This window comes from Macaca thibetana, chromosome 3 (assembly GCF_024542745.1).
Source record: "Macaca thibetana thibetana isolate TM-01 chromosome 3, ASM2454274v1, whole genome shotgun sequence".
Lineage (NCBI taxonomy): Eukaryota > Metazoa > Chordata > Mammalia > Primates > Cercopithecidae > Macaca > Macaca thibetana.
Genome location: NC_065580.1, coordinates 26957000 through 26974686, shown reverse-complemented (window position 1 = coordinate 26974686; position 17687 = coordinate 26957000). Strand labels below are relative to the sequence as shown.

The following is a 17687-nucleotide window of genomic DNA, read 5'->3' as shown; positions in this document are numbered from 1 at the left end:
TCCTCAGGTACCTTAGGACACAGGGCTCTGAGTAATTTAATGACATTCCAGGTGTACAATTACAGCGAGACTCGATTCACTGTCACCATTTCTGGAATGCAATAAATGCCAATGTTCCATTTTACAGTGGGAGACCAGAGATTTCAGTAGTAGCTCCCAACCTTGCCATTCCCAAGGAGATTTGCGTGTCACTGTCCCCTTAGGGATCCCATGTCTGCCAAGCAAGATATGTTTGTCAAGTAAAGGGCTATCTTCACAGGCTGTATTGGTAAAAAGTGTGAACAAATAACCTCACTCACTTTTGGTACCATGGCCAGCAGCCAGCCATGCAACTCTGGTAACTCAGCTGAGTTCCAAGCTTCCACCAGACAGGTATACTCTGTCACCTGTACACAATCAGAGCCTCTGACCAGGTGAAAAACCCAGGTTCCCGTGGAAAGGACATAACCGTCACCAAAAGCAAAGACTCCTGTTATTTCTCTCACCAGCTGCGGAACCTATCACAGTAGGCAGGCGGCTCTGTCAGGCTTTTTGCAAACAGTGCCAGGGACCTTCTTGCTGCCTTTATAGTCCCTGAGGTGTAAGGAATCCTAGGTTAGGAGCCACCGTGTCTGCAGTGAAGGGACCATCGCTAGGGGAAACAACAGAAGCCCAGCGCTCTGTGCCTTCACAGCGGCTTGCCTCATGGCAGCGCACTAAAAGCCCTATCCATTTCCCCAAAGAGAATATCTAGAAGTATATATATGTGTGTGAGACAGACAGAGAGAGCTGCTGGGGTGGAGGGCAGGGAGTTGAGAGTAGGATAGGACAGGGCTGGGGCCCTGACCATCTCATCTAGACTTACTGGGTGACGTGCCTCTCCTGAATATGTCATCCTCTCTGCGAGGTCAGGTCCTTGCCGGGCAGCTCCTGTCTCTTTCCTGTCGCCTTTGCACTGGAGAGGCTGGATCAAACCAGGGCATGTCTGTGGCCACACACTAGTGACAGGTGGGCCAACTGCGTGACCTCATCTTCAGCAAGTTCTAAATCAGCTGAGCTGAGTGGCCACTGACAGCCCAATGTCTGTGGGTGTGGGGCTTAAGTCTTGCTGACAGTCTACCCTGTTTTTGATCCCAAGCCTGCCTGCTGCTAAGTGGTCCCCTCTTCTCTGCAGGGCTTTGCCAATGCTGTCTTGACCCCTCCTGCTCCCCCACTCCCACTCCCTAGCAAGCACCTTGTGCCTGATGCCAACTCATATGGTACTACCTCTGCCGGGTGAACCTTGCTTCCTTCTCGCTCCTGTTGTGCTGGCCCCTGTGCTGGGCTCCTCCACTGGGAAGCCTTATTGATTGGGAAGAACATAATTAAGCCCTGTTAAGGAACTTTAAACAAGCATTCTCATCTGCTGGCTGTGCATTGAGGAAGGGAAAAGGGAGCCTGGGACCCTGTGCTTGAACTTGCTCCTGTGGGCGTTCTGCCTGCAGGTGAGCCCATCTCCACGAAGTCCTTCAGGACCCCTCCAAGCTGCCCCAAGCCTGACCTGCTAAGAAGGAGCTGGTCCCACCACTGGCCTTCCCTAGTTCTCTTTGCTGACCTGCTCACAGCAGGGAGGAGGCCAGCACCCCTGAGGTCCCGACATCAGGCCTCTGGGAGAGGCCATAAAGATCAACACCCCACAGAGCTGCATCCTCCACTGTTGGCTGCAGGGTCCTAGGGTCCTAGTCTGTGGATTTCTATGGGGTAGTGGGATGCCAGCAGAAATCCTGGGCCCAGAGAGTGACCGTGAGTATCTAATATCTGCCTTTAGGATAGGTCTGTAGTGATTGGGAAGATGGTCTCCAGTGCCCTAAACTCTTTGGAAAGAACACAGTGTTGGCATCCCTCCACACACCTTGAGGATGAAGATGCAGGAGTGATATTTCCAGCCTGATGCTCTGATATCCCCAATATGTACCTTTCAAGAACCCGCACAAAAGTCTTTTCCTCTGTGAATCACGGGAGGGTCTCTCTGGGCCCAGCAGAAAGAGGCCCCACACCCTGAGTTACCCACTATGATGCTCGTGGGGTCTGCTGAGCATCTGTCTGTGTGGCCTCCCCGACCACAGGAACTGCAAAGAAAGGGTCAAGTTCAATGCATTTCAAGTACCCAACTCACTCATGATGGATACCATTAATGTTTGACCCATGAATTAATGAATATGTTAATGAAATGTCTATATCTCACCTCTAGTATTGCTCCCAGGGCGAGCTGTCACCATTTTATGTATTTGACTGGATGGTTTCCATAGGAGGCATATTTAAATATTTAAAATTCTTAACCTTTTTCGTGCCGTGACACACATGATAGATGACATTCAAATGTGTGGCACACTCTAATCCAAACCCCAGTGGCCTGCTGCGACTCCATTATACTTACTTCTTAAAAGCTGACTGATGGCAACTGAGTGAGGCCAATGTTGCTGCAAGAATGACCTTTCAACTCTTCCAAGTTAAAATCGGAGAAAATCACTACTAAAGTGTGCAATGTATTGCTACTGGTAATGACACAAAAACTACAACTGATCACAACACACCATTTCATGGTGATGACACTGTTGGGTTTCATCTGTAAGATGAGGGTAGCAGTTAACTGCTAATTGGAAACCAAGAGACTCTTCTCCCTTTTTCCAGATTTGGCCACAGCGAAATTAAAATTCTTATACGAGGGGAGTGAATACTGGGAATCCACAGTGGGTCTACAAACCACCATTATTACAAGATACTTGGAGGCAGGAATGGGAGGGGAGGATGGGTGGGGAGATGGTGGGAGGGAAGACAGGTAGAAGGATGGGTGGGAGGAGAGATGGGAGAAGAGATGGAAAAATATATGGCAGGACAGGAGCGAGAACAGGTGGGAGGATGGATGGGAGGACACACAGGAGGATGGGTCAGAGGATGGGCAAGAGAATGAGTGACAGGAGAGAAGGGAGGGCAAGTGGGAGGATGGATGGGAGGACAGGCAGGAGGATGGGTCAGAGGATGGGTAAGAGAATGAGTGAGAGGAGAGAAGGGAGGGCAGGTGGGAGGATGGATGGGAGGACAGACAGGAGGATGGGTCAGAAGATGGGTAAGAGAATGAGTGAGAGGAGAGAAGGGAGGGCAGGTGGGAGGATGGATGGGAGGACAGACAGGAGGATGGGTTAGAGGATGGGTAACAGAATGAGTGAGAGGAGAGAAGGGAGGGCAGATGGGAGCATGGTGGGAGGATGGTGAGAGGATGGGTGGGAGGATGGGCTCAAAGATGGGTGAGAGGACAGGTGGGAAGACTGGTGGGAGACTAGATGGAAGGATGAGTCGGGGATGGGTGGGAGGACAGATGAAAAGATGAGTGAGAGGCTAGATAAAGAATTTCTAGAAGACTCAACATACTGGCAGAATCATCTATGCTGTTCAACCAAGAGTTATTGAGGCTTCCTGAATTTATATGCTTCCCTTTTTCACCTGCTCTGAAGAGAGGACAAGGCAGGGTAAGCCTTATTTTTCAGTTGTGATGGTACAGAAAGCCTTCCCCAAATACATGCAGGGCACACTCCACAGCAGTGAGCCTCTAAGTTCGAGTCCTGGGAGGACTGTCTCCATTTGACCAACAGCAGGCAAGCAGATTCAGAAGTGAACAAGCTGTGGCCAGGTCACTCTACCATCATCCTCAACTGCAGGCTGTCAATGTCCTTGGAATGAGGAAGTGGGAGATAAGGTGTGCTGTAGTACCAAGTGAGGTCTGCCCTGCCAGACTTTACTTTCCCCTCGAGGAAGCCAGACAAGCTCGGAGGATACGTCCTCTGGGAATGGGAGTGGACTTGTCCCTCCATCACTGAGTGAAGAAGCCCTCTGGGCTTGACTTCAGCCCTGTCCGTGCTGTTTTCTTGATCCGTCTGTCTTTGTACCCTAGTCCCGGAAAGGAGAAAAGATTTGGGGCCTCAAGTAAGTGAATGACTTTCTTCAGAGTGTCAGTGGTTGCTAAGAAACGAGTGGGATAAGAAATGGAAACCATCAAATCACTCCTAAAAATAACCCAATGGACTGAGTTTACTTGTGACCTGCAGCAGCTGCATGGCACAAATCTCATTGAGCACCAAGCAGAAAGGAGACTACTTCCTCGGCCCATGCATGCATGAGCTTCAGCTCTGACTACGCAGCCTGTTTCTGGGAAGTGTCCTTTATGCAGACACTTCACAAATGTTCCCAGCCCTTCACAACCCTGGTTCCCCCCTCCCCGCCTGGGGCACTATCACAATGACACTGTAGCACAGGGATGATCAACAGCCCACTGCTGCCTCTTTCCCCTCTCCCTGCTAAAGAATTGGCTGCCCACACGGGAGGGGCTGGAGGGCCCGGTCCTGGCAGCTCTATTGTTGGAAGAGTGAGCCACTGTCTATGTAGCAGGAGGTAAGAACATGTCTAGATGACTCAGACATAATCAGACACTAGGACAAAAGAGTTAGTTTCCTTTTGGACAGCCGAGGTGGCATGTCCACCACCTGCCTCAGTAGGAAAGGAGGAGAGGGTATCACAGGGCAGAGGGAACAGGGAAAAACAAAATCAAACTCTTTCAGTGACACTAATGCACTGAGGTGGCCAGGACTCTACTCCCTCTTAGTTATTTCCTTTTTATAAGGGAAGGCAATTTTCAAGTATAAAGACAGAGGCTGTCTCTATCATAGGCAAAATGATAAAGTACATTTTGTCACCAAGTCAAGCACACCTTCTGAACTCTTTTACTCTTCAAAAAGGCACCAAATCTGAGCTTCCCTCTAGGTTTCTTATATTTAAGCTACTTGGAATAAAGAGAAAGTCTAAATGCAGGACTGCCATGTAGGGTTGTGCAGGTTACTCACTGCACAAAGATACTTGGACAAGAGGATGAGCTGGGGCTGACAAAGCCCAACACTCAGCAAACACACTCGGTGTGGGGCTACCTCATTCTGTAGGAAGGGGTATCTTTCTTAAACCATACAGAGGCACCATATGGGTTGGCAGAGGTCCTGTCTGAAAGTAATGCAAAGAGGTAGGAAGGTTATTTGGGAGTCAGCTAAGAGGTTTGGGATCTAGTTTCATCTTGGTCCCTTAAATCACCTTGGGCAGATTACTTAGCCATTCCACATGTATATTTCTTCACCTTCATGGCATAAAAGGAGCTTACAGTTCCTGTCCTCTCCCTAGTACAGGGCTGCTGTGATGAATAAATAAAGCTTCAGCTGGTTGCTTAGTTCAGGTGCTTGGCGTATGGAGCTGATGCAGCTCAGACAAACCATTAACCTTCTTTACCATGAGTCAGCGCCACCCTAGGAGGAGCCCAGCCCTGCAGCTCACAGGAGGACCTTCAGCCACGAGAGCTCTGCAGGACACTGGGATTTGATCACAACACTGCAAGACCCAGGGCATTAAGAGCTCACGTGAGAGGCAAGGGGCTGAGAGAGTGAGAAGCTGTTCAGACAGTGACAAAAACATCCCCACGGAATGCTGGGAACTGCCAGCCAGACGGGAGCAGATGGGTAGAGGCCTCCAGCCTTTTCTGCTGCAATGTTGTAGTCTGGCCCCTTGAAGTCTTATGATGACAGTTTTTATTTATTTTTTGGGGGGTGGGAGGTGAAGATTAGAGCTAGGAGCACATCTCCTCTCTGGGCCTAGAAGGCATTTCAGCCATTAGGCTCCAGGGTCTGTTATCCAGGGAAGCCGAGCTATCATAGCAACCTCTGGCCAAGTTTTCCTATTCTGGTTTCAGGGGACAGGAGCACTGGGACGTGGGTGTGTGGGTGTTGCAGTGGCAGGATCAGGCTTTGTGAATGACTCATCTGGAAGCACAGCTGGTTTTGGACGGGGAGGGGACTTTTTGTGGAGGAAGCTGCTGGCTCCAGCAAGGGGCCCTGACTTGGCTCCGTGGCCCAGCACTCACCTCTCCACCCAGTTCTTGTAGCTGGGGATGTCCTTGGCATACAGCAGCTTGTTGGAGGGTGAGTCCTTGCCCAGCCGGTGCTCTGACGTGGAGCAAGAGTCCATGAAGGTCTGAGCCACCACAGAGAGGCAGGCGTCTGTGATGCTGTTTTTATGGATGTCAAACACAAACTGCGGGTTCTTGATCATGTTGACCCAAAACCGCAGGGGCAGGCTGCGTGGAAGGAAGAGGCAGACAGTCAGGGGAGACGGCGCAGTGGGGCTGCGGTGTGGGTAGGAGGGGTCTCTGGAGAAGGAGAGAAGCCTGGGGAACTAATAGAACTTAAGAGCCTTCTCTATGCTGGGGACGGGATGTGCCCAGGAAGGGAGGTAAGGCAGGTCTGCAGGGCCCCAATTTACCTTCCAGGAAACTGAGAACTGCCAAGGCTGAATAATTCATCCAGAGATATAATCTTGGTAGGTACTTGAGAGGACTTGATACCCAGCCTTGGTGGCAGGGCTCATCATCTTCCCTTTGGCCTAAAAGGCAGCTTTGATGTGTGCTATAAAGTGGAATTTCTAACTCTGTCTGTCTGCTCCTAAGCCTGATACAAGAGTATCCAGTTGGCAAACTTTAAGGAATTGCTTGGAATCTAGGCTTCGTATCTGACGCTCTGCCATCTACTGTATGACTTGGCAGAAGTCACACCCTTCCTCCCTGCCTGGGCCTCTCAGCCTACTCCTACTGGGGCTGAGAAGTACAGTGTAGCTGACTGATTTTTCATTTCTAAGCTGGCAGGCTTGAAAACCCACATTCACCCACCTCATGGGCCCCATCGTATTCCCTCTTTCCCCTCCCTGCTTCTTCTGGTTGGCACCTCCTGCCCACCAAGAACTGTGCTTGCAATTGGGGATACAGTGATGAATGAGACACATCCTCTGCCCTCAAGAAGCCTGCATTGTGATAGGTTCATGGAAAGGCAGACATGAAACCGACTACATGCCGGGAGGACTGTTGGTGCTAGGACCAGAGATGTGTAGGGTCCAACATGGGACCAAGGGAATCATCAAGTCTACCCAGAGGGCAGTGTCCAGAATGCCTTCATAAAGGGGGCATTTGATGGTGGGAGTTTTAAAACTTGTGTAAGTCTTTCTTTCTTTCCTTCCTTCCCTTTCTTCCCTTCTCTTGCCCTGCCCTGCTCCGCCTTGCCTTGCCTTGTCTTCTCTTTCTCTTTCTTTCTCTCTCTCTCTTTCTTTCTTTCTTTTGATGGAGTTTTGCTCATCAGGCTGGAGTGCAGTAGGGCAATCTCAGCTCACTGCAACCTCAGTCTCCTGGGTTCAAGTGATTCTTGAATCCTCAGTCTCCCGGGTTCAGAAGTGATTCTTCTGCCTCAGCCTCCTGAGTAGCTGGGACTACAATCACCCATCACCACACTCGGCTAATTTTTATATTTTTAGTATGATGGGGTTTCATCATGTTGGCCAGGCTGAACTTAAACTCCTGATCTCAGTTGATCTGCCCACCTCGGCATCCCAAAGTGTTGGGATTACAAGGCGTGAGCCACCGTGCCAGGCCTATGTGTTTCTTAGCAGGGTGAGGCCTGGAGGAATGGGGTGGAGGATGGGTTGCACACAGGAAATCTGCATCAACAAAGACAAAGAGGGAAAAGTGTGCCCTGCAGTCTGCTATTGTTAACCTGTTGCTTAAAATGTCCCAATCCTGGGACACTGGGAGAAACTGCCGTCTGCCCCTTTTGGCTGTAGCCATCCCTGTGGGCTCTAATCCTATGGCTTCCAAACAGCCTGCTGGGACGCAGGTGGGAAAGAGGACTAGGCACCATGCAAGGGATTGCTTACTTCCTTCCCTCTGCTCCCACCTCTGCCTCCTGCCATTTCCCCTGATGTTTTATTGTTGTTTTGGTTGTTGTTCTCACTGATGGTAATAGTTAGAATGTTAATTATGTGCTTGGCTTGCTTCTTAGAACTTAAACTCTTTGAATTACATCATTTCAATAGAACCAGTACAATATTTCTATACTTGTTCTATCTCCCAGCAGCCAGCAGGTACAAATAACAAATGCTATTAATACAGGAAAACCTAATGTTCAAGACTGCCAATCAGTCGACAAGGATCTATTAAGTTCCTACAAAGTGTGCAGGGCGGGACTCAGGCAGGCAGCATTGAGGTCTGACAATGTTTGGCGGTGTTTCCTTCATCCCTGGAAATCCCTAATAGGAAATAATGGGATGGTGTCCAGAAAAACTCAGAGAGCCACAACACCCAGGTGAAAGCAGGGGTCACTCCAGCTGCCCAGGCTTCCTGACAGCTGGGGTCAGAGCCCTGAATGGAGGACTCACGACTTCTCAGCTAATGAAGTCTCTGTTCATATCTTCCTGTTGTTCCAGAAGTTGCACCCAGGAATAGGGACTCTGAGAGTCCACATTTGCCCTGCTGGTTTTTTCTCCCCTATGCTCCCTGGTCCTCAAGCCAGTTTTGCTGACAGGTACAGCAAACAGGGAAGCCACAGCACTCACCCAAGGCTCCCGCCTAATGAAATATTAGCATATTATTAACATTAGTGGTGGCACTAATCTCTGGTTGATTGCAGCCACTCAGGCTAAATGAGCAGGAGGTTTATTTAAAAGAGAAGAGGTAGGGAACTGTGGAAGAAGAGGGTGGGGAGAGGGTGGGTTACACCTTGGGCCAGGAATAAAAAAATAATCACTTTTCAATCAGAGACAATTAACTCCAAGTCAATATGCAGATCTTAAAATTCCCAGACTTACTGTGTCTTGCTCAGCATAGCAACATATCAAGTCAGGGTTGGGGGAAAGTGTCCTTTGATGGGAGAACTTGAGCCTAGCAGGACTGTCTACTTCCTGGGGTTTCCTTTGCTCAGACCTGAGTACTTGGAAGAGCTGGGATCCAAGGATTTGGCTCTACTCCAAGGACATTATGGCACCCCTGGAGGTGTCCTCACCCCAGCAGGAGGGACGGGGTGAAAACAAATGGTTTGGATATCATTGTAGGTGATATTCCTGCAATGTGCTACTAAAAGCAGGTAGAAATGTTTAGAAATACCCAACTTTCTCCAGCTAGGACCAAGAGAAGTTCTGGGCAGAGCATTTTTTTTAATCTTCTGAAGGCTGCTAACATTCAGTGGAGGCAGTAAGTAGGAAGACTCACTGACAGAAGCAGATTGGTAGGCTGGGGACATGCCCCACCAAATAGCTCCCAGTAGTCATGCCAAGAAGTCTAGAAGTCTAGGAGAGTTAAACGCATCTTACCTAGAGGCAGGTCCTGGGAGATATTAGACCCAGCACAGCTTTCAAAGGAGGAAATCGCATCACCCAGTTTTGCTACACTGAGTGAGCAATCTAGATTTTTGAGTCTTATTTGAGAAAGTTTGGAAGAACCCCAGCATGAAGGTCTTCTCTCACCAGGAGTTAATGTGGGAGCAAACCCCACACTTCAGTTCTGTGGTCTCAACCTTGGTTCCTGCCTGGTTTTTCATATTCAGCAGGGATAGTCTCTTCTCCCGGTGAAGAAGATGAGGAGCCAGAGCATACTACATTTAACACAGTTTTGGTACCAAAGTCTGACTTCTGCCTTCATCTGTGCATTGCTTTGGGGCCTGGGGCTAGGTGCCAGGGTGCTTGGCTGAGCTCTAATGCCTTGCCCATCCTAGCAGTTGTCAGTGCTGGGCAACAGGCCCACACTGCCTCAGAAGAATGATCTGGGGAAGAAGAGCCTGGGACAGGCACCATGGAAAAGCTGCAGGGAGGCTGTTCTGGAACTGATGGGACAAAGGATAAGCCAGCTTTGCCTCAGGTAGAGCTCTCAACCAGAGACCACCTTGGCCCTGCATCTCATCAATAATTACTGAGACCCAGCTTTACGCAAGGTTCCATACTAAGTGCTGAATACTGATGTGAGCTCTTGAAATTTCAACCTCAAATACAAATTACTCACAAGTGAAAGGAAGGATGCTCCATGCTAAAAGGACAGAGGGGATCATAGGGGAGAACACCTAGAGTGTCAGTTAGTACTTGGAGAATCCTGTTGTCTCAAAGGAAGACATAGTGGTTAAGGGCAGGTCTCTTCACCACACAGAACTTGGAAAAGGAGGTAATGGGAAGAGAGCAACTGCTTGAACAGAATACGAATGCCCTTTGTTCACCTGGTTGTTTCCTAGGTGTGTTTCAAAACTGCTTGCAAGTTACTGTTAGATGTTGCCCTTCTAAGATCCGGTTGCACATGACACATTCTCCATCTTCCATAGCATTTGTCCCACACTACCTTGCCTCTCACCCTCATCTGTCAGTTCTTTGAGGGCAGGGGCCATGTCTGATTAGCTCATGATCCTCAGTGTCTAGCATAATCACAGGCACCCAGGAGGTACTTGGATGGGAGAGTGTCCTGGCCGTGACATTTGGCATATTATTTCTTGCTTCTTCACCTGGTTCAATAAATGTTTGTTAACTGACTAAGTGATAGGAAAGAAAGATGCACAGACAGATTTTACTAGAGGGAAGTGAAAGAGGGAATGAGCACAAAAATCTAGGAAGAGTGGATGGGGAGGACCAGAGAATGTGCCTGCTGAGAGTCCCTGCTGATGAAAACAGACTCTGGCCAGCCCTTCTCCTGGAGGCCCAGAGTCCCATCACCATTGACTCAAGGCTGGGTGGGCTCAGGGCTCCCGATGTACCCCCTGCCCTCCCTTCACTCACCAATTGCTCTTCCAGGTATGGCGGACGTGTGGGTCATGAATGCCATGCTTATCAGCCTGCTCATCCAGGAAGTCAAACATGTACTTGATGGCCAGGGGCAGGGCAGAGCCACGGTGTGCCGTGCTGAAGATGGTCTCAAAGAGGTCATCCACAAACTTCTGCAGTGTGCCCTGGAGAGGTGGGATATGTCCAGACACAGCTCAACTCACGTAGTTCTGAGGATGGCTTTTAAAACCTGCCTCACAGACCTAGGCAGGGGAGGATGGTATACAGTCCACCCCGCTTGGGTGAAATTGGGTAAGTCCATGTAAATCATTTTTCCCATTTCGTCTGTCTCTAACAGCTTTAAATTTCCCCTGCACAAGGAAAAGAGATATAACACTGATGACTGGACCTACGTAAGGCTTCCTCTGCCAACAACACGGTTTGGTTGAACACCCTCTGGCGGTGTTATTTTAGCACTTTTCACAAATGCTAATGAACACTCACTTGGTTAGAGCAGACAAACACAATCTGCTGGTTTTGTTTGGGCATTACTCACACTGGCTAATGAACAGTGACTCACTTGGCTCTGCAGAGAGCAGAGCTGAGCCCAGTCTCAGGAGTGAAAGACTAGCACTGCAGGTAAGCAATGTTCCCAGAACCAGGATTACAAATGGTGCCTGGGGTCAGGCACGGTGGCTCACACTTGTAATCCCAGGTTTTGGGAGTCAGAGGCAGGCGGATCATTTGAGGCCAGGAGTTTAAGACCAGCCTGGCCAACATGGTGAAACCCCACCTCTACTAAAAAAAAAAAAAAAAAAAAAAAAAAAAAAAAAATTAGCCAGGTGTGGTGGTGCATCCCTGTAGTTTCCGCTACTTGGGAGGCCGAGGCAGGAGGATTGCTTGAACCTGGGAGGAGGAGGTTGCAGTGAGCAGAGATTGCACCACTGCAGTCCAGCCTGGGTGACAGAACAAGACTCTGTCTCAAAAACAAAAAAAAGAAAAAAGAAAAAAGAAAAAAAAGAAAAAAAGAAATGGTGCCTGAGAAGTCACTGATGGAGCCCTGACTTCCCCCACTTGAGATTGTAGAGGATACCCCAGAGAGGAAACCATTCTTTTATAAGGCATGGCAGAAGAATGTGAAAAGAGGCAGTCAGAGTCTCAGCATTTCAGAAGGGCATGGAGAAGGGATAGAAACAAATCTTCAGATTGCATGCCAACACCAATGTATTGGTGGGGTTTGCCTGGAGCGCTGGATTGAGAAGGATTCTGAGGTTTGGTACAGGGGCTGATCAGCAGTGCCTCCTGGGGTGGATAAGAGTGGGCACCAGCACAAATGCTGGGTACTGGCTACTCTGGCATTTCTGTGGGCTGACGAAGTCCCTCTTCATAGCCTCTGGGCTCCCTGCACCCAGTTCTCAAGTCTGATACCTTAGTGGCCAGGAGTCGGGTCAGGTAGATTTCGGACACCATCTTGCTCCCCCGGTCCCCCTCTTTCTGGTCTCCATGCTCATGGTTCTTCACTAGATGCCACATCTTGACTCCACTCTCCAGGTCAGGAGTGATCATAGGTGTCCGTGAGCGGAGGCTGTCAGGGCTGCCCGTGTACCGGATCATGTTTTCTGCCGAGGCAAGGATCACCCCCAAATGTATGTGAGGCCACAAGGCCTTAGCCCATCACCTTACCATGCATCCCTCGCTCTGGCGGAAGCCAACGACTGTCTGATCATTCCTGCCGTTGGCCGGTGCTGTCACCTTGCCTTGGTTTGGTGCATTCCCTGAAACTGGGATGCTTTTCTCACCACCTCCAGGAAACTATCTGTGGCTAATTCTACCCACTCAGATCTCCCCCTCCTTCCTGTACTCTGCATCGTGTCAACCCTTAATTATTCAATTTGTAAAAAATATAAGCCTGTACTTTTTTAACGCTTTTCCTTGTTAGAGTTCTCAAGTCATGTCTCAGGATGAGTTCTGTGCAGCCAATTAAGTACACACTTAAGAGCAGGTAGCCTGTCTCCCTTAATAACCGCTGATCGGATGAGTAATCGCCTGGTAACCTGCTCACCTTCGTCTGTCCTCCCCTCTGGCCTGTGCCAAATTATTCCTGTTTATTTGCTGAAACTCCTGCCAGTGTTTGTGAAGTGTTGTGAAATGAGTACTGAGCAGGAAAATGAAATGGCGGTCCTACTGTGTGCAGGAACTATTCTCTGTATTCATCTATTTATTATCTAGAATGACCCTGTTCAGTCAGTAGATTTTTCAATCTCTTCTTTTGGTAAATAAATAAATAACCAAGGCTCATAGTGGTCAGATGACTAGCCCCAAAGCACACAGATAGGGCAGAACAGGGCTCCTTCTGGCTTCTATCCCACCTCCAGCACCCTCTCCCCACCACTGCAGAGCCTTGCACCTGGTCTGTACCTGCACTCCACTGCAAAATAACAGTGGCTCTTACAAATCATTTAGCCTCTGTGCACCTGAGTTATAATGTACTAATCTGCATAATAGGGGGAAATAATAATTATTTAATTCACTAGATTGTTATGAACATGATGTGAGATAATAGCTATCACACAAGGAAAGGCATCTTACAGCCTGGAAGACATTCCATGAAGGTTGGCTTTACTCTTTTGCTCATGGATGAAGGTCTCACTTATGCATCAGAGTGACGGACTGAAACCAGGGGCCTCTTCCCCCACCTGGCTCTCTTCCCTGATGGTCAGCCTTTCTGATGCCCCAGCTCCCCTTCTCCAAGAGTCTCCTGCCTTCTGGCTATGCTGTTGTCATGACAACAGCTGCTTAGGACACCCGGGCCTCCCCAGGACACTCGGTGGGATCTTACCATATTTACTCGCTGAGGTCCTGGAGATGGTGGAGTTGTTCACTGCGTTATAGGCTGTCACCTGCTTGGACACTAATGCCACCACGGAACCATCTGGCACCTACAGGAAAAAAGCTTCTCAGGGCCTGGGCACAGCAGCTCTGCCACTCCAGGAAATAAGGACAAATCAGGATGAACTTGGCACTAAGGGGCAATTGGTGCCTTACTGGAGAACTAGGGGACTTTGGAGGCTGTCAGCTTTCCTTGGAGCAAAACAAGACACAGATCTGGATACTGACTAGTGTTCTGTTTTGTGGCTTCTCTCGGAGTAACTCCTGGCAAGAGCTCCTCCCTAGCATTCTCAATCCCAGTGCTTCCCTGGAAGATGACCCAGCCTTAAATGCCCAGAGGAACTTCTCAGGAGGGCCTTCCTTGGGGACTCTGCCCGTGCCCTGCAGAAAGTGTGCATGTCAGCATGTTATCTCCAAAGAGGTCAGGGTTTCCTGGCTTCTTGGCTGGGAGACATCAATTTCCTCTGGAGCACTAACGGAACATGGAGTGCTGTTGAGGGGCTTGGTGTCTAGCCCTGTTATTCCAGGACAATGATTTCCAGGGCAAGGGACTTGTAGTTGGCTAGCTCCTCCCCTTTCCACATTCCCCTTACCTGGTAGTGGGCCAGCGTGTTCAGTCGTTTCCAATCATTCTCAATCTTGGTGGTGATGTCTTCATCCTGCAAGATCATCCTTGCCCCACTTCCTTGTCGCCACTCTGCCAAGAGAGCAGTGGCATCTCAGAGAGGCCCTCTGACCCCTCCTGTGGGGAAGCTGAGGACCCCTGTGTAGGTAACCTATGCAGTGCTAGCTCAAGGGTGTATCCATTGTAAGTGCTAGCACATGCTCCTGTGAAAACGGAGTGCCAAAGCTCTCAACGCAGAGAGGCCCTGAGTTCCAGTTCTGGTTCTGATCCCAACAAACTATGTGACCAAAATGGGGCTAACATCACTTACCCACCCCTGCCCATCTGCTTGCTAGGAATGGCTACATCTGTAAAAAGTAGATGCTCAAAAAGTATTAGCCAAATAAAAGGGGCACATAATAAAACACTAAGCTTTGACAAAGCACGAGGCAAATGCAAAGTGGCATGGTTGTGGTAGCGTGGCTTGTTTGCTTGATTGGAAGCTCTTAGAGCTGACGAAATCAAGGCTGTAGGCTCAGTCACTGAACAGCCCCAGATCTGCTCCAGGGGTGCATGCCATAGGGTGAAACTGGCAGGTGTGTCACCCTTGTCAGGGAGATTGGGTCAAAGAGTGTGGAAAAAATCAGCAAAACCCATTCTCATGCCCATGAGCGTCCCCTTCCCCACAAAGTTGATGAAATGATATCAACGTTATAATCTATCCAACACCTAATTATTTGATGTTACAAGGATATACTTACATCCCCATATTATTCTCCTGGGCCCAAACACCTACAATACATGGGCTTACTGATGGATCACACATGGGGAAATGGGAGGCTGTTTCTCATCAACCAAATCCCCACCACAATACTTGGTACAAATCACATGTAGGCACAGAAGTGCACATTCCTATCTTGAAATGTACACGCATGAAAATCCATGTGCATGTCAGACACACAAACTCATGCAGCACACACATGTATGAGCTCATGCATGCACACATACCATTCTCATGGACACACACCAGAAAGGAGAAACAGCCTCTTAAATTAAAATGCAACATGTGTTCCAGCCAAGAAGCCAAACGTTTGGTTTCCAGGCAGCCCAGATCCTGCTCAATGCCTCTCAGATGCTGATACTTCTGAAATGTGCAAAGAATGCTGGGCTCATTCAGAGTGTGGTTAGTTGCTGGATTAAGTGGCCTGGCAGTCACTGCTTGACCCACCAGGGATTTCTTCCTATGTCTCACAGAGCCACATGTTCAGATTCTCTTCCTCGTTTCCCTCCTGCCAAGGCTGGTCCACGACCAGCCACATTTGTGGCAGAGAGCACCAATTCCTCCCTGCATTGTGCATTTGTTGTGGTCTGTGCTGCCAATCCCATTTCACAGATGGCATGCCCTTTGGAATAACAGAGATGCTCCTAAAATCTAAGCCCCTTGCCTCCAGTTCCTGGGGCTCCAGTCCCTGGGGCTTCCCTGCTGCCTAATTTAGAGCTTAGCTTCACGTCAGGTGGTCAAAGGAATGAAAGCATAGAGACTACATGCTTGCTTACTGGAGCAAGAAGCCTCTGGGGCCCATCCATCCCTTAGTCTGGTGGATGTCACAGCTGGGATTGCTCATGGTGATTACGGTCTGGGGCAGTTAGGCTAATGGGCAAAGGGGAAAATGCCTCACTGAGGTATCTGGTCACTAGCATTTTTGCTTGTTATTGTGTTGTTTGGTTTCTTGAGTTTTTTTTGTTTTGTTTTTTATTTTATGGAGTTATGCATGCATGCACTTTTGAGTGGCTGGAGCAAAGGAAGAGGAATCTCTCCAAGTTGGCCAGACAGCTGATGTGCTGTGCAGTTGGATGCTGGCGGACACCAGTCTGGGTTGGAGAGTATATGTCAGTGAGTCTCCCCGGCTTGCATAGTGAGCGGCACCTGGTTAAGTCAGAGGCTGCATGTGGTGGAGGAACAGCTGTAAGGCACAACACACAAGGGAGCCAGCTTCTGCTTTCCTCATATTTGGGCTAGGGAGAGGGATGCAATGAACTCAGCTCTGGACACTAAGTCCTCTGGCTGGGCCCCAAGGGAGTCTCCTCCACTGAAGTGACTATGGGGCTTGCTAGGACTAGAAGGAGAAGGTGCCAGTGGAGAGACAGCCCTCTAGCTTAGCAGCTGCAGTGGTACTCCTTGCTGATAAAGAATTGTAGCACATCTCAGTAGCATCCGAATAAACTACATGGCCTGGTAAATTAGGCAATGACAGTTGGTGACTGATTCTGGGCGCCAGGGCAGGTCTTCTTCCATGATGTACAATTCCCCTTCAAGCTGTGCAGTGCACAGCCTGGGCGGCCATACTCAACAACCCTGTCTGAGTCATGCCCAGAAATTATGAGAATGAGAATGAGAGTCCACCTACCTCCATGCCCCTATCCAAAAAGACTGGGTAGAGGATGGTCATGTCTCCTTGGGACTTATCTCAAAAAGTCAAGAATGTTCCCCCAAAAGCCAATATACAGAGAGGGGGCTGAAATCAAGGGGTACACTTAGCTTGCTTTTAGATCACTCAAGCTTATTGTTTTGTTATCTCCTAGACAGAAAAAAAACTGCTGACTATGTGCTTTTTTTCTGAAATATCAGAAAGGTGAAAGAAGAAGAAGAAAGGAGAAAGAAGAAAAAGAGAAGAAGAAGAGGAAGAATAAGAGGAGGAAGAAGAGGAGGATGATGAGGAAGAAGAAGAAGGAGGAAGAGGAGGAGGAGGAGGAGAAGGGGAAGGGGGAGAAAAGGAAGAGGAAGGAGAAGGAGAAGAAGAAAGTAGTAGTTGAAATTATTGCTTTGTAGCATCTACAACCTAGTCCTGATGAAAGAGAGCTCAGAGGGATGGGCAGCTGGTATAGGCAGCTCCATTCCTGAGGCTTTCAGGAAAGAAGAAAGGATCACAAGTAGACCACCCAGCTGAACACGGAATGGAGGAGAGAGGGTGGAGTATAACTGGTGGGCAGCCCCACATTCCCTGGCACAGAATAATTCAAGTAGGCTGACAAGGAAAGCCAACCCTTAATGTCACTCTTCTCTGCCCAAATTCCTTACTTTTACCCTGTTGGCCAGAACCCACTTTCACTTCCATACTTACCTGCCCTCCTTCCTTTCCTGAAACCCCTTCTTCAGGCCAGTTATGGTCTCTATTTTCCCTAGACTCATCACGGAATGTCTCAAGAAGATCAGATAGTGGGTATGGGCTCAGCTTTCTGGAGTGCTCTTGTTACAACTTCCTGACCTTCTCTCAATAGAAGTCTGAGCCATAGAGCTCTATTGAGTAAAGCAGGGGCCAGGAAAAGCCAAGGTCAAAGGCCATCGCAGGTGGCTTCCCTCTAGCCCAGGAGCAGTGCCTTCTCCTGAGGTGCATGGCTGGGCTCATAAAATCTCATCCTCACCCCAGAAGTAAAGATCTCAAGGTCAGGTTGAGTGAGCTGAGGATGAGACAGCCCTGCCACCTTAGATATGAAGGCCAGCACCCTGGTCCTCTCATGGTATGCACGGCTGGCTGAATCAGCCTCAGGAGGCCCTCTGTGAGGGTGGTATCTAATTTTGTGCTTTGTT

The 17687-nt window shown here is 49.1% G+C and overlaps 3 protein-coding genes across 3 annotated transcripts in view; 1 reads left to right on the top strand and 2 right to left on the bottom strand.

The window, feature by feature from the left end:
* PLXNA4 (plexin A4) overlaps window positions 1-17687 on the bottom strand; it is a 450027-nt gene that overhangs the window by 11773 nt on the left and 420567 nt on the right. The window contains exons 26-30 of the mRNA XM_050782490.1: window positions 14088-14191; window positions 13445-13544; window positions 12034-12224; window positions 10621-10790; window positions 5912-6124 (exon numbers count right to left, since the gene is read on the bottom strand). Coding sequence (XP_050638447.1) covers window positions 5912-6124; window positions 10621-10790; window positions 12034-12224; window positions 13445-13544; window positions 14088-14191 — 778 coding nt within the window. The remainder of the gene's footprint in view (window positions 1-5911; window positions 6125-10620; window positions 10791-12033; window positions 12225-13444; window positions 13545-14087; window positions 14192-17687) is intronic.
* Window positions 1-17687, bottom strand: part of PODXL (podocalyxin like) — a 1065326-nt gene that overhangs the window by 636667 nt on the left and 410972 nt on the right. The window lies entirely within an intron of this gene.
* LOC126950803 (basic proline-rich protein-like) overlaps window positions 1-17687 on the top strand; it is a gene marked incomplete at its 3' end in the record, with an annotated part of 538772 nt that overhangs the window by 112966 nt on the left and 408119 nt on the right. The window lies entirely within an intron of this gene.